Source organism: Polyodon spathula, chromosome 1 (assembly GCF_017654505.1).
Source record: "Polyodon spathula isolate WHYD16114869_AA chromosome 1, ASM1765450v1, whole genome shotgun sequence".
NCBI classification, from domain to species: Eukaryota; Metazoa; Chordata; class Actinopteri; order Acipenseriformes; family Polyodontidae; genus Polyodon; species Polyodon spathula.
In genome coordinates, this window is record NC_054534.1 from 9,866,756 (window position 1) to 9,890,967 (window position 24,212).

The following is a 24,212-nucleotide window of genomic DNA, read 5'->3' on the forward strand; positions in this document are numbered from 1 at the left end:
TGCACTCCCGGATTGCTTGGCCAGCCGTCCGGACAGTCGCCCGAGCCGCCCTGGCTGCGAGCCACTCGGGAGTCAGCCACTCCGAGTGCCGGCGATCCAGGAGATCCAAGGTAACCTTGGCCGAGATCAGTGCGCGCCGCACCTAGGGGGACTCCAACGCTTGCGCACCTAGGTGGGGGTTGTGCAGCAGGGGCTCCAGTAAGAGCCCTTCGCCCTGGGTCGGAACGGCGTCTAGGCCGAAGGAAAACATGCTCCTGAGCAGGTCCTAGTAAAAGACCGGCAGCTCGGGGAGACAGATTCCCCGGAGATCGATCCAGAAGAGCTGCCAGTCATAGCCCAGGTCGCGCAGCTGGCGCAGGAGGAGGCAAGCCAGCGTGCACCACTGCTGGGCCGGGTCTACGCACAGGAATCTCTGCAGGGTCTGTAGGCGGAAGGTGTGCACCTGACTCTTGATGCACACCAACCCCTGGCCTCCCTCGGCCAAAGGGAGGCACAGCACCCCAACAGAGACCCAGTGCTTTCCGGCCCAGAAGAAGTCCGTCAGCTTCCTCTGGACCCTGGCGACAAACTCAGAGGGCGGGCTCAGGACGGTGAGTCAATGCCAGAGCATCGATGCCACCAGCTGGTTGATGACCAGAGCCCTGCCCCTGAAGGAAAGCATGTTTCAACAAACCCGACCACGACCTCAGTCGTGCAGCTACCTAGTCCTCCAGCTCCACCCAGTTGGCTGCGACCAAGGCTTCCTCAGGGCTCAGGTGGACTCCCAGGTATTTGAAGCTGTCCGCGCTCCACTGGAACTGCTGGAGCGCGGCAGGTAGGGAGTCCTAGTAGTAGTATTAATAAACTCAATATAAAAGTACACAATACGTATATTATGGTTACAACTAATTAGCTACAAATTTTACACCCAGGGGTATATTAAAATTAGGTAGCTGCTTAAAAAAAAAAAAAAAAATAATAATAAAATAATAATAATAATAATAAATTATTGCCACTGCAGTATCTATAAATAAAAAAAACTGCTTAAAAAAAAAAAAATAATAATAATAATAATAATAATAATAATAATAATAATAATAGTGAGAGGATGGCTGTTTAAATAACCATTCAAATGCCCTATAATTGAATGGTTTAATTAGTCTTGTCAATTATTTAACAATGTGTCTCGGTTTTGAGCTTTGAAAATCTGGTCAACCTAAAATAACACTTGAGAAAAATAAGTTTGCAAATGCATACAGCCGGCTGGCTTTGCAGGCCAGGCATGTCAGCAATTGACAAAAAACAGGAAGATTTAGAAAACAACATGATTTTATTTGTTTTCAAACAGTTTCAACACATTTGACTTAAACAGCAGAAACAAAAAAAGTTAGGTTAGGTATGGTAAGGTACGATGCATCAATAATGAGCTCAATAGCATAGGATTTTGACAAGTAAAAAAAGAACATCTTTTAGAAGACACTGCTGTTCTTTTTGCAACAGTGCCCCTATTTTGTCTTGTGAAGTGACGAACCATTTTAACGCGATACTAGTTTTATTTTGCTCACATCATTTATACTGAGGCAGCCTGTAAAAACACATCTCACCCTGAGTGATGCTTTTTCTTTCCACACCAGCAAGCATCAGACATGCGCTAAAGCAGCTGGTTTCTTACCTGTCAAAACTCATTCAGAGCAGAACAAAAAATAATAAAATGACCATAATACAAAAATCACTCTAAACATATAAAAGAAACTGGCACATGTTGGACGCCTATGCTGGGGACCCTTCAGTGCTGAATTAGCTGTGTACAACAGTAACTTGGAATAACAAGAGATATTGTTTTACATGTACTGTAGATTGCACTGGATTATCCTGACTGCACTAAACTATATGCAAGATGGGTACGGTGTGCAACATGAAGACTCCCATTGCATAGCAGTTTGAGCCATTCCTTGTTTTCCTGTGAACATTTCTTGTAAGTTACCTACCTGTACCGTAGGTGTGTGGTAAATTGTATTAATCTCATGTAAGGCTGTATTAAAATGTATTAAAAACTGCAATGCAACGGGAGTCCTAAATTATGTCTGGATGACTTCATTCAATTAAATTTCTGTTATTACAGTATGTTTTGGTATATTTCATGATGTGATATATGAAAGTGTGGCTTATGAGTATGTGGGAGAACCGAATTGAATTCAATGAAAAGAGAGGGATTGAGAGAAATGATATAGAAGTGATGTGATATTTTGTGATATTTCATCCTGAACATACACATTTTCTGGGGTTATTTGCGTGGGTGTTTGTTTGCTTAATCCTCAGTTTGTCGACCTGACACGTAATACCGGTGCTCTAATGACGCACCAGTAAGTGAAGCTCATTTCTGAAGGACCCCTCATTGACCGGGTCAATAACTCATTGGCTGATTGAGCTCCTGGCTCCCAGTCTTCATCTTACCAAGCTGCAGTATTTCCATGTTATGCATGGAGAGATGGGTACTACAGGTGAAATAATTACTAGTTTTACAACTGCTAATTTAGGTGATGAATTTGTGCACATAAAAGTAAGGAATGGTTGCCTCATCTACCCACAGGTGCCAAAATCAAAGATAGTACATTGTTGAAGCATCCCACAGTGCTGTTCTAGAATGGTACATTGTTAATGCATCCTATAGTTCTGTTTCAGAACGTTACATTGTTGATGCATCCTAGTGCTGTTCTAGAACAACTCAATCATAGAGACTATGAAGGGGTAGTAGACTCTCCTAAGTAGAGCATGACAGCCTAGTTCATCCATTGACAAATTTTGATTTTGAGTTAATTCAGCCACCTTACAGTACAGTACATGGGGCCGTAGTGACTTGACTAGGGTTGAAGTCACAAATCATAGAACAATAACTAATAACACATTCTTTCATCTCAAATCCAATTAAAAATAGCCTTTTTTCTAATGTCACACCATTAACAAACAGATGGAAAATTTGTTGTCCAGCATTTCAAGTTGCAGGTTCGTCTTTCTTCAGCGCTGTTCTGATGTTACCACTCTAGCCACAGTGGCCCCTCTTCAGTACAGGCGGAGTCACTGCAGGTTCTTCAGCAGCCAGTCTCTCAGTGTCTCCAGGTTCCGTTCCAGCCACTTTATGTTTTTCTCCAGGTTCTCTATGGCAACCTGGGTGACCCTGAGCTGGGAAGATTGCTCTCTTATGGACTCAAAAAACATTTTCACCTGAAAAAGTTAAGTTTGTTTAGAGACTGATTGAATGGCTTAACCATCCTAACTGTGCGAAGCTTTATGGTACGAAGTACAGTATTAGTGGTAGGTGTATTTTAAAAACATTTAATATTTAGATGCATTTTCTTTTAAGATTAACACATGTGGAACAGTTGCCAAGGCAATAATCTACATAGAAAAATAAATGTAGCTGCTCCTTCCTGAGCTGTGACAAGCTTTTATTACAGCTGTTTTACTTTGCTCTGAAATATTGCCAGCACCTGTCACAGGGCCTACAGTACAGTACATCATTACCACTACAGCTTCTCCTTATGATTTTACTGAAGATCACTAAATATTCCAGACTTTATTTTCAATGTGACAGAGGAAGCCAGTTTAGCCTGCCACAACACTATATGTTAATTTCCTGTGCACACACTCACTGCACAGGAAGTATACTTATAGTGTTGTGTCAGGAAGAATAAGGCTTCACCCATCAAAATGAAAATGGTCTGGAATATATTTTTACAACAGTATATATTAAAGGAATACAAGCTTTTAAACAATGAATAAATTATAGTACTCTACCTCCTCCAGTTCTTCCTTGGAAGAAAATTGAGCTGTAGTGCCAATAATGATATTTCTTATACAGAATGATCCCAGATGAAATCTTTGGAGAAAAGATAAGACAATTAAAAAAAAATGTATTTCCCTTTTAAAAGCAAAGGAAGCTTAAGCACCTTGTATTACAGGTAGAGAGAGGTCAGTGTCTCTTTAAAGTGATCAACTCAGGCAATGTTATCTGGAAAATACCTACTTTTCCACAAGTTCACTCCAGTGTTTCTTAACAAAATCCCATGCCAGGAAATGTCCGATGGGATTCCTGCTCACGCTGTAGATAACTGTGGACAGATCCTGTGTCCTGATCACATCCCCTTCCATTCCCAGCTCCAGCAATCTGGAATGAGAAAGACATTCAGAATGAATGAAGAAGACTAGCCTGTTCAGGACTGATAGGGCCAGCAGGTTCCCATAGACCAGCATAGCCATCGATTTCTAGGGCTCAACTCGAATGAAGACATGACATGACCTTAAAGAGTAATCAGCTTCTCCCAATTACATTTTCATTATTTATTTCCGTACTATTAACTTGCAATCAGTAAGAGTGGTATCAAACACAACTCAGTTATTATTTGCTTCTTTTCCGTTAAAGTGTTTTGTTTTTAAGTGTGAGTAATGTAACAACTGCTCAAAAACACAGTGTATCAGCAGAGCCTGTGAAAAACACAGTGTATCAGCAGAGCCTGTGAAAAACACAGTGTATCAGCAGAGCCTGTGAAAAACACAGTATATCAGCAGAGCCTGTGAAAAACACAGTACCTTATCAGCAGAGCCTCAAGATTTTAAAAACACTAGTAAGTAAATCAGCTCCAACAGAATACACTGTCTCAATCACATCTGTGGGTAAACTGCAAGCACAAGAGGCTACTGGGGAACATACCACAAAAAATATCAACTTATTCGGCAAAACAAGAGTGGATTGTATCTGTACCCTGTTGTACATACCTTAACAGCTTCCCAGTGTCCTTACTGCTTGTTAAGGCTCTCAAGATTTTATTCTTCTCGGCCCCCGACATTGAGACCTGGTACTTCTCTAGTAAGTACGCCCATCCCTCAGCGCTCTGAGCTCCAACAGAATACACTGTCTCAATCACATCTGTGGGTAAACTGCAAGCACAAGAGGCTACTGGGGATCATGCCACAAAAGGGTTTTACTGCAGTTGTAGAAATGCAATACAGATCCATGTAGCATTGCTTTACTAAAGCAGCAGTTACACTCACTCATTTCATATACGTGCCAACGTGTGTTATCACCTATGCATTTACCAACTGCTTGTGAATTGTGAGTTTTAATCCAAGTGCCCGAGCAGAATCACTCCCTGAAGAAATTACACCTTGTTTTACTGTATGCTTTTATCAGAAGCATTAGGTCTTTACATAACATGCTTGCAGGTTTGATGTAAATATTATCACTGTATTATTTAAAGGCATAATGCCACATGTTCAGTATCTCCTACAGGAGATCATTCAAATGCTGGCAGCAGTGTGGAACCATAGAAGATCAGCCTGCAGAGCTAGACACAGATACAGTTAGAGAAAACAAGAGTATGAGTCCAAGAACCTGAGAGTGCTGTTGGATTCAACCCAATCAACGAAGAGCTGGTGTGCCTTCTTAACAGACGGAGGATAGCCGAGGTCACAGGCCAGTCCCAGGACCTCAGAGCGAAGCCTTCTGTCTGAAACCGAGCCTTCGTCGCTCCAGGTCTGCTTGTCAATCACAGCCTTGAAGTACTGCAGGATATAATTCTGGACACATGCAGTACTCAGATTAATCAGTGAAGACATCAATGGGGGGGGGGGGGTTCATATTCTGGGGGCTATTTTAGTGAGCAAATCAATGGTGCATCTAGCCAAGATTGAAACCATCTGAAGTTTCCCAGGAAAGTTTATTTATGGACCCATTTATAAAAACCACAAAATACAATACAACATAGTGGGAAGAGATTTAGGGTGGAAGTGTTAAGACCCAAAAGCTGTTTGCATTATTACACAGACCCCTGTGAGTTTGATTAACATTACACTGGAAGACGGGAGATGAAGACCGTTAAGTTGGTTAACATTACACAGAGTGTGTATATTTTAAAAAATGAATTAAACATGCCTTTAAGTTTTGTGCCACATCTGTGATGTTTCTCTTCTCTATCATTCGGTAGAAGGCCTCTAGGTAGCCCAGGCCCTGCAGCAGGGGGACGTTGTGGGTTTCGTGTCTGAGGTAGCGGCTCAGATCAAGGGATCGGTCTAGAGTCAGCCTCCCTGAACTGGACACAAGAAACTTCATGAAGCCTCACCAGAAGTCTGATTAGAATGTTTTCATTGATTAGTGAAGACTCATTCTTTGCTCATTTTACACCTTACAGAAAATACCATAACCAGGTGCATAGATACTGTACCCCAAGACTCTGGAAAATAGTTCCTAAAGACGAACATGATCTGCAGCAAAGTGCAATAATTCAAATCACATATTTAAACTAATTTGTTTGGCAATTTACTGTGAATACTGTGTATGACCTGACCACTTTACTGCATTTAAATAGAAAGTCCTTATTAAAAGAGGCCCCTAGGTTGTTGTTTTAAAACAAAAGATTGATTTAAATAAATGACTTGATCAACCACAATGCGTAAATGGTAGTAAACATAAATGAAGTCTTTATATCGTGTAACAGGACGTTTAGTGTTTAGTGTTATGGCCTGGCTGCCTGTGTTACAAAGCACTCTGGTTATTGTATTACATGTGTCATTTCTTCTCCTTGGGTTCTTACGGAAAATTTAGAGCAAGTTGTCGTTTTATTTGGTTTCAACAATCTCCAGCTGGTGGCGCCAAACTACTATTTTAAAATAAAAACGAGGGAGAAAAAATATATATTTTCTGTGGTTTAACCGGTTTGCTTTATTCTGTATTTAACAATATATGGCGTTCGCTTTGGAATTAGGTGCATGGGCCCTTGTAGGAAATATCACAGGATTCTCAAATTTCTTACCATGAAGGTGAAGTCCTATCAGGAAACGAACTTGCATGCTCAGTCCATTGCAGCAATACAACACAGAGCAGACAGCAATACAGTGTTACCTGACCAGCTGAAATGCATTGTGGATGAGGTTGGTTCTGTCCTTGTGGCTCAGAGCAGTGTGGTTCCGCTCCAGTAAGTTAATCAGCGAGTCCCATCCATCTCCCTCATAGTGTACAACATAATATCCATTCATATCAGCATTGAACTTCACCCAGCTCACCTCTTCCTCCAGCTCAATGCTATCTGCATTAGAACAACAGGCAGTGACTGAGAAGCATTCTCGCTAAGCTCTTGGCACAGATTATGCTGTGATTTTTTACACACACAGTATGTTAGTTACTTTTGTACACTGACCAATTTAACAAAGTGTACTTTCCTTCAAAATGTAAGTCAATTTATGGCAGAAGCAACCAGTGTGAATAAACCATTTATTGTACATGAATACACTAATGGAATACCTGATTGTGTTTCCAGCAGATGTCTCCCAATGTTTTTTGAATTACTTGTGATGTAGGTCAGAGGAACATGCCACAGGTAGCTGGAACATAGAAGTTAAAAGACAGATGAAAATTATTAAAAGGCCACAAAATTATTCAGAACCACAGCAGCAATGCAAAGAGTGGCAGACTGGATTGTACCCTTGTTGCAGAGAGGCCCATACAGGGTCACTGGGGAGAATAGCCTTCAGGAACCTCTCCTGTCTCAGTGTGACTGTGCTCCCCCTGCGCTCCACAATGATCAGAGGGATTCCTTTCTGAAGAGTCCAGGTATTCATCATCGCCTTCAAATCCAGGTGCTCCCCAGCATACTGGTACTGCACAAGTACAAAAAGATATGAGCAACGTGCTGTTCTCTCTCAATGAATCTCCATCCCTTTTGAGATGGTTCAATTTTAAACCTCATTCATTTTCACAATCTCAACAGCATATTAATCAGAGCTTCTCAAACGTTTTTGTTTGTGCTTGGGGCACCCCTTTTTGAATAGGGACCTCCAAATGAAAACTGAGTAAATGTAAATGTTTAAGTATAATATTGGTTGTAAGTATCATTAAGCTTGTCTCTCACCACGACAGTCAAAGAACATATTTCTGTACATTAAATATGTTGTATTACAAGAGATGTCTCTAGATTTTCCTCGGGACCCCCTTGTCACCTGCTGCTGACCTCCAGTGGTCCTTGAACCCCCAGTTTCAGAACTTATTTGATCAGGTTCCAGCATGACTGAAAACTGATTTGAATCTGGGAGATACAACTGTGTATCTATCTGAAAACTGAAAACAAATGTATTGGATACTTACAGCATTTTTTGAAGCCTGACTGCTGCTGTAGCAGAATTCTCCAGAAGTAAAGTCCTCTTCACTGCAGGTCTGGTAAAAAAAGACACATAACCGTCCTTATTTAAAGTGTTGTATCTGATCATTTCATTAACTTTAGGTATGCATTTTTAAATGGCATGTTTCTAAACTTTAATATATGCAATCTGTTGCTAGATTCAGTTACTTTCAAAATTTTTGTAATTCTGACTTTTGTATTCATCCATTCAGCAATTTACAAAGCGTTTTGTCAAATCAGGTTAGTCTGTTTAGAATGGGGACAGTGAAAGAAGTGACTGTGTGTTGGTGGAGAGGACGTGTGGTGATTGAGGATATAAAAAGGGTTTCAAGTACATTTGCAATGCTGTTCCACAAGTCTTCATTCTTGGCATTTCTGTAGCTGAACTTCTTCAGATAGCGAACGATTCCGCTCTGGAAAATGTCTTCAGTGAGAAAGCTCCTCAACATGTGTAGAATACAGGCCCCCTGGGTTGTCAAATACAACAAGATGTTCAATCAAATATATTTATACCATTTCATAAACAAGTTATATAACAGTAAACCCTAACATTGGTGTGCTACAGCAGTCTGAAATATCTTGTTAAAAGCGCCTTGGGATGGCTTGCCATTAAAGGCACTTTATAAATACAATTTTATTTGATTTGAATCAGAAAGCTTGTGTAGTAGATTGATGCATAGACAACATTAAGAGATGCACACTTCACTGCTGCTGAACCAAAGCTGTGTGTTGTGGAGACCTGTCACACATATATCTATACCCAACAGTGCCATCTCGTGCACGCAGCGAAAGCTGTATTAAACAGTGTTAAAGAGTGACTGGGAGCTGCAAATACTCCTGAACAGACTGGAGTCACAACATGATAGTTTGTATCAGATAGTTTGTATCCTATGGAAATGGCACTACACTAAGATTAGCTATACTGTTTATTTCTTTGTGTTTAATTCTGGATACACATCTAGACCCTACATTGTGCTGTAACACACAAGATCATGTGTACCCCACTCAAGGTCAGAGTGTCCAGCCATGGACACCTGATGTGTGGATCAGCTTGTATCGTACTGCACCCTACAATGGCTTCCATGCCAGCTGCATGGAGACGTTGACTGCACCTTGTCATATGAGACAGTATCAAACATTTCCTTTATCTGGGTGGGGTTCTCTGCTGCGCTGGATATGGGTCGGGATGAGTTCATGGAATCTCTTCCAATGGCCGCAAAGCAGGTGTCCAGCAAGTAGTCCCCCTGAAAGGGAAGAGAGCCTTGGAATTTAGGGTTACTTAATATCATCTAGATTCCACAGCCCATTGTGTTACTATACAGAACCTGCACATATACACTATACACAACAGATCTGCTGCTGACACTATACATAACTGACACAGATTGTTCTAATTCATTTCTTACAGTTAAACGCTTCCATTCTCGAGGTCAGATCCTTTATTCACTGAACAGGTGTAGTATGGTGTGACACAACCGGTATACAGGCTCTGTGTTTAATTGGTATGGAGTTCTATCCATTCCCAATTATTGTTCTTGTCCTTCAGGTTTAAAAAGACAAAAGTAAAGGGTAGTAGTACTGACCACTTGCAGTTCAGGATAAGTAGCATCCACTGAGACAAACTCCATGTACCTGGCAAACCCCTCATTTAACCAGATGTCATTCCACCACTGCATGGTCACCAGATTACCGAACCACTGGAGGGGAACAAAGGAAACAGAGGGGATTATACCCCCAAAAAAGGGCTTTCTACAAATGCTTCTAGAAACAGAAGCAGCGATTCTTGGAAATCACTTCTGACGGCTCTAAAAAAAAAAAAAAAACAGGAAAGAATGAATTTGTTTTATTTAGTGACAAAGCCACTACCCAGTGTAAAAATGTACTATAGGATGGCTTTTTGAAGAAAATACAAAAACATGAAAAAAGGCAAAAATCTAGTGCGAGCATGTTGCAAAGAGAAAGGACTTTCATTCTGCTAACTGTAACCATGTGTTGAGGAATTGCAAATTACACAGACCCTGAAGGGACAACTTTGGTTTGAACTTATTTTGTATTAGTTCACCAGCAAAAACAGATGACTATTATCCTGTTATCCTGATGCTAATGCATTACAAACATGGCTGGTCTTGACCTATGTTGTACCTTTATATTAAATACTTTATTATATTGTACATTTGTATCTAAACTTGTTTTTTTTTACTGGTACCTCAGAGGAATGAGTTTATTTGTACCATATATGAGCATGGATTAATCCAAGTCACTATACAGTGTTGACAATACAACACCATTCACAAACTGCCTTTCCATATGGTGTCTCTAATTACTGTGTATTTACATAGTAGCTGCTTAGTAAACACATTTGTACTTACATATAATTACAATGTTATTATGCATAGCTATATGATATAATCCTAACTCTAACCCCAGTAACCCTAACTCTGAACCTAACCCCGTAGCCCTAACTCTAAGCCTAACCTTTTTCTGATCCAATTGTGTACTTATATATATCATGCAAAAAGACTGACACATTAAGTACATTGTAAGTATGCACACTAACACTGTAATCATGTGCAAGTACACATGTATGCACTATGTAAATACTCAGCAATTACAGACACTTACTGTAAAGCATTACCCCATATTCAATCCTCACAATGTCACTTTTCACAAGATCTTAACAGCACAGCTAGAACACACAGGAGATGATTACCTGATGGGCAAGTTCATGGCCGATCACCATGGTGACCCAGAGCTTATCGGAGGCCGATGAGGTCTCAGCATCGAACAGCAGTGAGGTCTCCCTGTAAGTGGTTAGGCCCCAGTTCTCCATGGCACCGGACTGGAAGTCAGGAATAGCAACCAGATCTAATAAATACAATAGATGGCTTTCTGAAGACATGGATTGCAAATCACAGAACAAACCTTTGTACCCATCTTGTCAAGCAATAACACACATGCTTTACACACATACACTTTGGCAAGCAGGTGGCACAAAACTGCTTTAAACAATATGTCTATGTCTTTCTTTATTTGTTCCAAGAGACTTGTTTTATTAGTGGGGGATAGCATAGCATACTCTAAATATAACAGGATTTAAGCTGAGTTACAATTAAATGCACAGTACAGCATGCTGAGATCACTGAGCTCAGAGGAACAGGCAATGCTGGAAATCTAGGTTAGCACCATGCCAATTCCAACTGCTCTTTATATTTCTGCACAAAACGAAGATGCATGCTTGTGCTAGTTTCACAAAATACACAGCCAATTCTACTTGTTATTCTATATCATATGTATCTTTTTATTTTTCTTAGAGACAATACAGTACAGTAAATGAAGGAGAATGCTGGGGTTGGTCAACACTGAGGAATGTTTGAACTCTAGCATTTATGTGATTAATGGTTTGGGTACTAAGGTGAAAAACAGCATTATGTGCCAGCTGGCCCAGCCTGACGAATCGCAGCTTACCCTGTTTGGGCAGAGGGTAGTAGATATTGAAGTACTGCTCGTAGAACTCCAGGAGTTTCACTGCTGCTTCCAGAGCATAATGGGTTTGGTCCCACTTGTCTGGCACAGCATAAATGGAAACCTGCATAAGGAAGTTCAAAACTTTGTTAGAGGTACAATCGGCGCTGCATAATAGGGATACTGATAATCGGGATTTCTGCTTAAATGGGATACAACTCTGGGAGAAGGTTCTTCCCAATGCTATTCATGTTTTTTAATTGGGACATCACTTCGTTTAATTGGGATACAGTATTTTCAAATGATGAACGGAGATCGCTTTTCAGAGCAGGACAGGTTCGCGTATCGCAGTGCAGTATGTGAGTAAGAAAATCTGTGAAAACACAACGCTGTGAAAACCATGTTGAACTCTTGAAGGAGCTCCTGGAGTCTCCTGTGCTTTCCCAGGCTGCTGTGGCAAAGAAAGCTAGTGTGTCAACTTTGCAGGTGTCTTGCCTTGTGAGAACATGTAACTTCACTATTTTTCATTTAATTTCATTTAGAAATTAAAAACAGCGATTCATTTTGTTTAGGAATAAAAAAAAAAGTTTTACATGATGTATTTAACATTTATGCATAATGTGATGTGATGTCATTATGTATTTTTCATGTAGAAATAAAACAACAGTACAAATACTGCTCCACTCTTGCACACGTTGCAAATTAAGGTCAAATGCTTCTCGTTTAATTGGGACAGCCACTTATTCAGAATATTTTTACATGTCCCGATAAAGTAGCAGTTTCTGTACATCAGCACTAGGCTTTCCCCACTTTAAAAGCTCTTTTTAAACACTGTAGCTCAGTTTTATTCAAGCTGAATGAAAATATATTGTAGATCAAATACTTACTATCCCTATAAAAAGCTTTTCAAAGAATGTTAATTCTTAATAAACATGCATGCCAATATCAAACTAAATGTAAATAAAGTGTATTCTGTAGCGGTTAGAAACACCACAGCACTGGCTACACAAGGAGATCGAACGCATTGGCTGCATGTGTGGCATAAGTCATCGAAGCAAGCGCTAGGATTAGAATTTGTACAAACCGAAAAGACAATAACCTTATTGCAGTGTGAGTTTGGCATTGATGATGCTTTCAATGGAACTCAATAAACCCTTTGTCTTCACAAGCATTACATTAGAAATGGACGTTAGAAGAGTTCAGTGCTTTAAAAAACCCACCTCTATTCCAGTTGAAGTTATCTGACTAACTGACTTGAAGTCACACACAATAAAGGCCACTAGATAGGTGCTCATCCTCACGCTCACATCAAAGTGATCTTCAAATATTCCACCCCCCAACTCCACTGTTTTCACCTATTAGAAAAAAAAAACAAAGCTACCATTAGTCCCTGATGATGTGACTTTTCAACTCCAGCAGTAATGCTGGCCCCACAGTAATAGAAGGAGTGCGTGGCAGATTTGTTAGGTCATGGATGTGCTTGCAATTAGGCTTCTACAGTCACTGACAACAGTGTATTCTGCTACAGGGAAAAACTCTTCAAATTCAGAACAGGAGCAACAGTTTAGTAAACATCCCAGAGGCATTTGTAGCTATTTAACAGAAAGACATACACTGAGGAGACTCACAAGTACTGTTATTGATGCTGGTTTGCATAATCTTAGCACAAAACGCTCTCTTTATTCAGAGCTTCCAGCGTATTAACAGCTGGGGGCAACTGGGACACAAGGTTTTATAATGGTACACAGCACAAAACCTAATAGACCCTGCCTAATCTTAAATTTCCCAAACTGTGCTCCATGAGAATATCCCAGGAGGTCCCTAACTATCTTCCAGATTAGACAGCTGTACTGTACTGTACCCATTTCTATATAAAGCACCAAAACCATCAATCTATCACAGAATACAATATAAAACAGGTTTCAACATTATTTATCCAAGGTTCCCGAAAGATCAAATTAACCAATCACTGATAAAATGTAAACACATGCTATCATGCGTTGCTGCAAAGCAAATTTGCCCCAAATAAAAATGTTTAGATTGTACAACTATGCACAGTCTGTAGGTGTGTGTGTGTGTACAGTTTGTTGTACAAATACTTTTAAGGGTTATGGTTTCGAGTGCCTGGGAATCTGATCTAGACTGACAATACATACAATTTCAAAACAGTCACTGATATCAGCCTATAAAAGGGCAAGTAAAAATAAAAAATAAGAACATGTATTATTATTATTATTATTATTATTATTATTATTATTATTATTATTATTATTATTATTGTTTAAATTTGGAATTGCCAAGTATTATTTTTCTTATTTTCTCCCCAATCTGGAAAGCCTAATTATTTTTATTTCAACCCGGCTCACCGCTGCCACCCCAACACTGACTCGGGAGGGACGATGACGGACACCCGCCACCTCAGAGCTACAGCGTCGGAGGACCACGTAATTCCAGGTAGCTTACAGGCAGACCCACAGGCACCTGGCCAGTCTACTGGGGTCGCTGGTACCAAGTAAGCCAAGGACACCCTGGCCAACCTAGACCCTCCTCATCGGGTGGCGCTCAGACAATTGTGCACCGCCCCCTGGGAACTCCCATCCATGGTCAGCAGTGGAATAGTCTGGACTCGGATCAGCGACCTCGAGGCTATAGGGTGCACACTCCACGTGGAGCGCCTTTACCGGACGCGCCACTCGCGTCCACTTGCGCCACATTATATATTATTATAATAATAATAATAATAATAATAATAATAATAATAATAATAATAATATTAATAATATACATAAATATGTGCTGTAAACGCCTGCACAAACTGTGAAAGAGAAAATATATTAGCTTTGTAAATCTATTCAGATACTCTCCTCCATATATGATTATTTCCATATAAACAAAACGCAATGCTAGAGTTCAACAGCAAATACCTTGGGCATGTTGGAAAGGGCGATGTGTTTATCGCCTCTTCTTATTACCACTGAGTAGTTTGCCTTAAACACGGGTTCATCAAAGCAGGGGAAAGCCATCCGTGCTGAAGTGGGTTCGAAGTGAGTAGATGCCAGAACTCTAAAGAATAATGAAAACTCATGAGGTCACTTTAACAGAACACTAAAGAATAATGAAAACCCATGAGGTCACTTTAACAGAACACTAAAGAATAATGAAAACCCATGAGGTCACTTTAACAGAACACTAAAGAATAATGAAAACCCATGAGGTCACTTTAACAGAACACTAAAGAATAATGAAAACCCATGAGGTCACTTTAACAGAACACTAAAGAATAATGAAAACCCATGAGGTCACTTTAACAGAACACTAAAGAATAATGAAAACCCATGAGGTCACTTTAACAGAACACTAAAGAATAATGAAAAACCATGAGGTCACTTTAACAGAACACTAAAGAATAATGAAAACCCATGAGGTCACTTTAACAGAACACTAAAGAATAATGAAAACCCATGAGGTCACTTTAACAGAACACTAAAGAATAATGAAAACCCATGAGGTCACTTTAACAGAACACTAAAGAATAATGAAAACCCATGAGGTCACTTTAACAGAACACTAAAGAATAATGAAAAACCATGAGGTCACTTTAACAGAACACTAAAGAATAAAGAAAACCCATGAGGTCACTTTAACAGAACACTAAAGAATAATGAAAAACCATGAGGTCACTTTAACAGAACACTAAAGAATAAAGAAAACCCATGCACATGAGGACTCTCTTTGTCAATTAATCACTTTAAGACATTCTTACAAGATCACATGGTGCAAGAATCTCATCTGAATATCTGTTATACTAATAAACTGACATAGCAACAGTGCACACCAATAACTATATTTTGACATCTGCTGGATTATGTGTGGTGTGTAATCATTTTGACTGGGAGCATGTCTTAATTAGAATAATACATTAAAACATTGATTTAATTTTCATGACATTTTACTCAGAATACCACTTTGTTATGCTAACTAAAGATGTGGAGCATTGGGCAATGTTGTCTAAAACAACACACAACAAATGTGATTACAAAGTTACTGCTTTGTAAACACTGCATCACCACATACCATTGCTGTGTCTTTACAGAATGTAATTAGGAGACTAGTTAGGCTTTCAGGATTTACAGTGTAATTAGTGAAGTATTTATCTCTGTTTATCACTAATTAAGTCAAGGCTAGTTTAAGGTAGCAAATGTTAATAACTACTTTGTAATTTAAGAAATATAGCATGTGTCAAGAAATATTACTATATGACTATTATGCATTGTTGTGATAAAAGTCAACTTAATTTTACAATTTCATCCCAACTGCAAAAGTACACAGATAGAAAGGACATTTTGATATTCATACTGATTTTTAAAACCTGTAGCAAATTCTGACTGTACACCAAAACTATGGTCACGGATTCTCGTTTTATCCAATGTCTAGGGCCTTTTACATTTTACCTTTTACCTTTTACATTTTTCAAGTGGTGTAACTCATTAAAGGTTTTTGCCTTACCGTGTTTCGCCATCTTTTGAGCGGTAAGTACTTTTATAGAAACCATAAAAGCCATCTGATAAATTGGCTGCATAGTCAATACAAACAAAGTACTTTCCTCCAGAAAGCAACACGTCAGATGAAACGAGGGCTATCTGTTCATGGGGCGGGTACTCCAGCACCTGAAGCGGCTTTCTTGATTCGCTGGCTCCAGTCTCTGCCTCGATGGTTGCCTTGGTGATTAGGAGACCTTTGCTGTGCAGGATGATGGAGTCGGTGCTCTGCTTGACATCCACTTCAATTCTGACAGAGGCGCTGAAGTTCAGAGTGGTGAGGTTGGGGTGCACAAGCAGGTGATAGTGGGCAGGAATGATAGTATCTGGGAGCCTCAGCATGTTCCAGGGAAATGGTTCACCATTTGTAGCCACAGGAGCCAGTCCCTGAAACAAACTTTGGCTGCCTTGGGCATCATTTGGGGCAATTACAGAATACAGAACAAAAGCCAATACTACTGTAAGTGCCATCGTTAGGATTCAAAAATATATCTGTGAAATAAGTGGTTAAAAAAAGGTCTTAACAACTTTGCAGTCACATGGAGATGTTGCTGTGTTTTTGTGTTTGATGAGCCCAGTTAAAGTAATTAAGAATACTTGACAGTAAAGTGTGTGCAGCCTGAAAAAAAAAGAAACAGAAAATTAATGTAACTATCTAAAAAAAACAAAAAACACACAACTGTTAAACTGTTGTGGATTAAAAGAGATTATTAAAAATCATCAAATTAAAAAAAAAAAGAATATGAATGGAATAAGGGTAAACGTCTGCTAGAGAAACTTATCTGTAACATATATAAAAAAAATAGTTTTCAATTGGCAGCATTCATCTTCAACCAACAGACTATTAATTTTGTATTTACTGTAGTCAGAGATTTTGCATTGTTGCTGAAAGAACAGAATCACTTTTCTTTTCAGGAAGATAATCTTTCAATTGCAGAAGCTTACATTTTTAAATAGGGCTCAGAAATGCCAGTCATATTCTAGGACAGTAAAAAATAAACAATGCTCAACAACATGACAGCATTGCAAGTTTTACATTTTTAAATTTGCGAAAGGGCGGCGCGTTATTGATTACTGTATACAAGATAGGCCTTGTACTGTACAACAGTGTGCTGTCAATACATTCCAAGCTAGAATGTAATATACAGTACTTAAATTATATACAATATCAATTCAAAACGATGTATCTTACATTACTGTAATAATTATACACATACTGAATTGCTGACCTGCTAAATATTCTCCATTTCCTCTGCAAGGTAACAGAATGCTGCATTGACAAGCTATTATCAGAAGTGCCTCAGACACCACACCATGATAGAAAACAAAGCATGAAATACTGTTATAAAGCACATGCACAACGGCATTAGCAACAGCATGCAGTGCATGCGAAATTGGCTTGTTATCATGTAGAAAGCACCATGTTAGGAACCAAGTTACCTTTATTTGTGCTGCATCATTCAGGCCCTGCACTCTCTCCTTTCAGTGTGTCCTGCTTTTATTTTCACTTTCATTTCTGTGACCCACAATCCCTTGAGCTTCTGCTCCTGGCTCTTGTGTCTAATGGATAAACAATCAAGCCTTTATTGTATTATTCTTTGTTATAAGTGGATGTGTTACGGTAAAAGTTCAACTCTGGTAAATATTAAGCTTTAACGGTAACTGCCAACATTTACAGAGTAAGGTGATAAATGTCCAGATTATGAAGAAAAATATTGCTTTTTGGACATTTACCAAAGCTTTTTGGTTATTATTGAGATTTACCGGTAAATATCCCTAGTAAAATGATATGTTTATTTCTGACATTTGCTGCTTTACTTTATAAATGTAGACATTTACCAGATTTGCCAATATTCAGACTTTTACCGGCACATACTGTATGTACTCTATCTCTTAGGTGTCTCAAATCAGACCAGAATTAATTTAAAAGCACCAGTGTGGAAACCAAGTACTGTATAGTCTGATTTATTCTATAATTCCCACTTTTTGACATCTGCATTTATTGTGTCTTGGCTATATTCCTGTTTGTTTTTTTTTCTGGATTCTTCTTCTGTAAATATTTTTCAGTTCAATTTTCCCATGAACGGACAATCTTTGGGTTCCCATGTGAGTGCTATGACCGCAGTACAAAGGGGTCAGTCGATCTGCTATAACTACAGTACAAAGGGGTCAGTTGATCTGCTGTAACTACAGTACAAAGGGGTCAGTCGATCTGCTGTAACCACAGTACAAAGGGGTCAGTCAATCTGCTGTAACTACAGTACAAAGGGGTCAGTCGATCTGCTGTAACTACAGTACAAAGGGGTCAGTCGATCTGCTGTAACTACAGTACAAAGGGGTCAGTCGATCTGCTGTAACTACAGTACAAAGGGGTCAGTCGATCTGCTGTAACTACAGTACAAAGGTGTCAGTCGATCCGCTGTAACCACAGTACAAAGGGGTCAGTCAATCTGCTGTAACCACAGTACAAAGGGGTCAGTCAATCTGCTGTAACCACAGTGCAAAGGTGTCAGTCGATCCCACTGCACACATGTAACCCATGATCTCATCTCATGTGCAGTGGTCAGGAATATCCTGAACGGCAGATCATTACACAACAAGGGCCGTTCCTCCAGCAAAGACACTGGCATAATAAACTCTTTGTTTTATTTTCTCAGTCATTAGCTAGGTTTATAGACTGTGTACAGTTGAAGAAGGAGCAGGTGTTGTGGTGTGTGTGTGTGTGTGTGTGTGTGTGTGTGTGTGTGTGTGTGTGTGTGTGTGTGTGTGTGTGTGTGTGTGTGTGTGTGTGTGGGGTGGGGTGTGGGGCATGGTGGTGGTGGAGGGAATCACAAGGTCACAAGGTAAAGAGGGCTTACCTCTGATCAGACCGCCTAACATCTGTTCCCACAGCAAGTTCAGCAGGTGTATGACACGTTCAATGGGTATCTGCGGTAAGACAGTATACAGGCAAAGACATGCTTTACATTCTGAAAGAAAAGGGGCTTTAAAAACTAGATTCTTTCACAAAAGAAATGAAATAAACTGGCAACTCAGAAATGCTTGAGCAGCGCATAGGCTTCACAAATCATTCCATTGATTTAATAGAAAGCAAATATTAAAACAAATAATATTTTCCCTCCCTTGACATGAAGCTCTCTGGTTGGGCTGCTCTGTGTGGAGTTTGCTCAGTATCTAACTCGATGACATCACTGCTCACTGTCTCTGGCTCTGGCATTCAATAAACCTGCATGGTTCAACAGGATGCTTCTTTGCCTCCTCACCATTCAACTATTGGCAAGTGAGTACTGATTGCTGTTATACTGAAACTTGTGTTTGTATTTTAGTATTTGCTGAATGAACCCTTACAGGATTATCTTTACTTAAAGGGTATTTACCTTTACCTTTTTAATTCTGTTGTTACTACAGTATTACATCAAATGTGGCTTCATCACCTGATTTTACAGACCTTGATTAGCACTTATCTTGGACTACTTTACTGTAGCATTGGAAAGAAGCACAAGATAAGTGCTGTTCGGGTCTCTGAAAGCAGTCGTCTATCCATCAAACCGATCGACTGTATCCAGTGTGATTTTTGGAAATATCAGCCTACATGTTTTCAATTAAGATCTTATTGAATGTTACCATAACAATGTGACATTTTTCTGCTCATGGATGTGTTTGCAGGATGTACTTGTATATCCGTATACATGTTGCTGAGAAGCCTCTTCTTGTATTAGGAGTGCTGTCTCAAGTACTCTACAATAGGCCTGCAATGCCAAAGTTTACAAGTTTTTTTGAAAATGCCAATAAAACAAGGAAATAATATTGGCAATTAAGTGATGCAGTATTTTCTGACTGGATCTTCTCAAAAGTGGACTTAAATCTTATTTTAAACATTTTTTCATGAAAACATGGAGATGCTAATATTGATAATCTGTTCAACCAGTGAGACTGGATGCTGTGCCTTTTGCCACGCTAGCACCCCCTGTCCAGTACTATGGGTATGGCAGCAGTAAAACCATCCTAGTGTGCCTGGTCAGCGACTTCCTGCTGGATGACGTGGAGGTGAAGTGGCTCTCCAATGGAACAGAGACTTCCCCCGAATACATAACCTACAGTGTTGATAAGGATGATGACGAGACCCACAGTGCTATTTCTCTCATATCAGTCCCCTCGAAGGAATGGGATCTGTACTCCTGCCGAGTGAACCACAGGAGCACAGCAATGGTCATCAGCAAGAGTTACTTGGATATGGCTGGTAAGAAATTCTGTTTGACCTTTTCACTGCGAAAGGCCTTGTCATATTATCATTGCTTCTAATGTACCAATGATGAGAGGTCTCTGTCGTAAATATACTGTTCAACGTAAAGGTTGTAACAGGGTGCAACGTACAAAAACCAACTGTAAAAAATACATATTAAAGTAAGTCATGTATAAGGGAATTTATTAATGCACAATACAAACACTGTAACATTGTTTTAGCTTTACAAGATGAAGACTTGGAAAACACTTGCTATGAAGATAATGGCATTGGCACTGGAGGTAAACACCCTGTGTTTGTTTGTGTTTTTATTTGATTTGATATACCCAAACACCCAGCGTAATACAATCTCCTGACCTATACTTAAACAGTGTGAGGGGCTGTTTTATACAGTAGTGTGCACGTGTCTTAGAACACACCGCTGCTTCTGTAGTTTTGATTTGTTGCATATATTAAATCTATTTCACAATATTAAACTGTCAAAATAGGCAAATTAGTGATTGTCTAATTTAATTGATGACTTTAATATCATGCAATTCATTTAAAATAGTAAGAGAAAAAGAAGCCACAAATGGTAAAATGCAGGAGACATTTTAGAAGTTGTTTAAGATGCCTAATTAAAGCACAGAGGTCTAACATTTTCACACAAGTGCCTATTGTTTTGAAATCACTGATTACTGACTGGAAATGTAAATTCTCACACCCTGAGGTTTTCATGCAGGCAGATATATAAAGGATATAATGACACATATTGAAGTCTTGTACATGTGCACACTACTGTATATAATGCACTTTCTACTTGTTCTCTTGTGGTAACATTTATTAATACCCAAGGTCTATCTTCTGAGCTGGGAATTCCTTTATTATAATTACTCTAGTTATTGTAAATGCATACTGAATGGTGAGAACTCATATCTTCATTAAGCCCACAGCTTGATGTTGAACAGCACAGTAACCTGTTATAATAACCCAAAGCAATACAATATTCTTCACAGAGATTGATAATCAGACAGATGCAGCGGTCCTGTTGGTGCTCCGAATTGTGCTTTTGAAGACCACTGTCTTTAACTTTTTGATGACTTTGAAACTTACTATACAATGGTAAGGAGTAAGAAGAGACAGCTATTCTAGAATGTTTGTCACATCTTTTATTTTTAAACTCAGTCATTGCTGTGTATGCAAAGAAAGACACGTTTATGCACCAGAAAAGTGTTTTCTATTATGATCTTGTTATACCTGGTAGCAAGCCTATGCCTCATTTTAATGTAATGCTTTCCTGTTAATATATGAGACATAAATCAGAACCTGAAGAAGCAGAAGCACTATATGGGGTTTGTTTGTTCGCAGTGTATTTTTGAAAACATGACACTGCTATACTACAGATACTGCTGAATTCTATGGGTGAGGTACCAGGTTACACAATATAAGAAGTATAGCTACTCAGTGTATTGTTTATTTATTACCTAGATAGAAAGCGATGGTCAATTCTTCAGCGCTGAGTTTTCATATTGAAGACGGTTCTAAGCTGAGGACTGTGCCAGTTGATGGTTAAACAAATCCCAGAAAGCTACCTGTATGAAGCATGAACAGCTTCCAAACTGAGAGGACTATACAGAAAGCAAGTTTGACAACAGTTCATTTACCAAAGCAAGCTCTTGGGGCCTGGCAATACTGTACAGTGTATGGTATTGTAAACATCAGAATTCCGACAGCATTCATGGAGTGCCATGACAGAAGAATATGGAACAGGTTTCTTGTGTGAAAGTGGTGGAGTTAAAGACTGAATACTTTACAAGTACCAAGGACAATATACTTTGGCCTGCCGAACAAAAAGGCAGTGTTCGATTCAATTCCTACCCCCTCATGTATGCACGACAAGCTGCTCAACACCAGCTGTGGTTTTAATACTTGTTCAGTTAACGTTAAAGCCAGCATACAGATTACAAGGGGAACCACAGCAGCTGTCTATTGAATTGCAGGTGTATAAATGCAGAGCTACACACATTGTAACAGCCAATTCTGTGTAGCTGCACTTTATTCCTCTGTGTTTGCAAATGAAATACCAGGCTGGCATGTAACACCTTATTCATTGTTATCTAGAGATGTACTGTTCTGAGTAACTGATTGTTTAAAACACCAGCAGTGTAAATTAGATTTTTTTTGTGTGAGTAACACACTGTTGGGACTGGATATGTGTTTTTTACCCTGGTAAAGGTTCATGCTAAATCAAAACACTTGTTTTTTTTTTTTAATTTTAATGTTTTTTTTAACCAATAAAGGTTTTTTTTTTTTTATATGTCAGTTGCGGGGTTTCCTTTAATTTATTTTGATATTGTTTTTAACCCTACACACCACAGTTGACTATTATAATTTAATGCAAGTTCTTATCTGTTTTTAAGTTCTTAGAAAAAAAAAACTTTTTCAAGCTGTTGATACAGAACCTTGGTATATAAATACAATATCAAATGCAGTTATTTCAATACGAGTAAAATAGACCGACAATCAATACCATGTGCAGAGTCTGACATTATCAAACCTGAGCCCCTCTCTTCAAAGAAGGGACAAGAACGCTGCTTCTAATCAGTATCGCAGCCATATGCAGAGTCTGACATTATCAAATGGGATTTGTTTGTAGTGCCGTCTTTGTTCTTGATACAGTTTCCAGTCCGACTCTGCTATCAAACCTATCAGATATTGCAGGCATCCTCTTTTGGTTTGGGGCTGTCAGTGAAGGCAGTGAATAAAGAGTGTTTGAAGGATGAAAGGGTTTTGTTATTATGGACAGAGACAATGTACAGTGTTACAACAGAGTTTCAGAGATGCTGAATGTATGTTGAGCAACTTGAACAGGCTTGCTTTTACAGAGTCTTTCTCTCTTTCCAGTGAGGTCCCTCTGGGGCATTAAAATGTCTATACTGCATAATTGTATTCACTGTGGATTGTTTTGAGTTCCAGACTTCATTTTACCTTTGACTGGCAATGCCCATTTATCCTGAATTTCTCCACTCTGTAAATTCACTTGCTCTGGAAAAAGTACTGGGACCGTGTGCATTATTGTTATTATTGTTGTTATTATAGTGGACTTTTATTTTCCAGCAAACTGCTGTTAAAGAGGCTTATTTTTGGTCACTACAGCTCCATCACTGATAATAGGATTTCATGCCATCACTTTATTAAGAAGACCATTCGGGTGTCTGAAACTTCCTTTAAAAAAACATAACTCTATAAATCACCTGTTATGTGAGTTAACTCAAAACTCAAAGCTCGTTAACTGCTAAATGAAGCATGTGTGATTGGACCCTTGCTGTACATAGAGTGTCTCACTAGAGGGCAGCGTGTCTCTCACCAGTGGACTCAGCACTAAGGGGAGTTAGCCAAGGAGTGAACCATATTACAGTATCTGGCAAAAATCAAATTGGCATTTTTAGTCAGAGGCTGTACTAAATAAAACGAGTTTCTAGAAATAATTTTTGTCACACAAGGTCTCATTCTAATATATGATCATGTTAGAAGGCAGATTAATTACCTTTACTAGCAACCTGGTCTCATTTGCATGAACTGTGATCATGGTATTACCGATTCATTATTAGATGCAATTAGTCTGTTTTATTTCATCAGTGCAATGTGAATGATGTGTGCTGCTGTTGAGAGGAGGTTCTTAAGTAGACACATGTCCCAGTGGGTTTACACTGCACAAACAATTTAATAAACACAAATATGAATTATTACATCTTTCGTGGTATCTGGGATTGGTAATGCTGTAACCAACACATGTTTGCTAATGCCCCTGGTGCCTGTCTTCTGTCCTGGAACCCAGATGGT

At 39.2% G+C, this 24,212-nt stretch overlaps 1 protein-coding gene across 1 annotated transcript; it reads right to left on the reverse strand.

Moving 5' to 3' along the window:
* Positions 1 to 1,290: 1,290 nt before the first annotated feature.
* LOC121313862 (endoplasmic reticulum aminopeptidase 2-like) lies at positions 1,291 to 17,666 on the reverse strand. The gene is made up of 19 exons (XM_041246647.1): positions 17,588 to 17,666; positions 16,116 to 16,766; positions 14,534 to 14,672; positions 12,830 to 12,964; positions 11,613 to 11,733; positions 10,858 to 11,012; positions 9,731 to 9,844; positions 9,260 to 9,391; positions 8,483 to 8,614; positions 8,114 to 8,182; positions 7,454 to 7,629; positions 7,274 to 7,353; positions 6,875 to 7,058; positions 5,909 to 6,065; positions 5,369 to 5,553; positions 4,753 to 4,914; positions 4,004 to 4,144; positions 3,775 to 3,856; positions 1,291 to 3,201 (listed from the first exon to the last, which is right to left on the reverse strand). The coding sequence occupies exons 2-19, from the start codon at positions 16,616 to 16,618 to the stop codon at positions 3,055 to 3,057; spliced, it is 2,814 nt and encodes a 937-aa protein (XP_041102581.1). The 5' UTR covers positions 16,619 to 16,766; positions 17,588 to 17,666; the 3' UTR covers positions 1,291 to 3,054.
* Positions 17,667 to 24,212: the final 6,546 nt, after the last annotated feature.

Coding starts and splice junctions, on each gene's coding strand:
- LOC121313862 (XM_041246647.1), bottom strand. CDS start 16,618: ATGGCACTTACAGTAGTATTGGCTTTTGTTCTGTATTCTGTAATTGCC. Junction 14,673..16,115: donor TCAAAAGATGGCGAAACACG/GTAAGGCAAAAA, acceptor ATTATTCTTTAG/AGTTCTGGCATCTACTCACT. Junction 9,392..9,730: donor CTTATCCTGAACTGCAAGTG/GTCAGTACTACT, acceptor CTTCCCTTTCAG/GGGGACTACTTGCTGGACAC.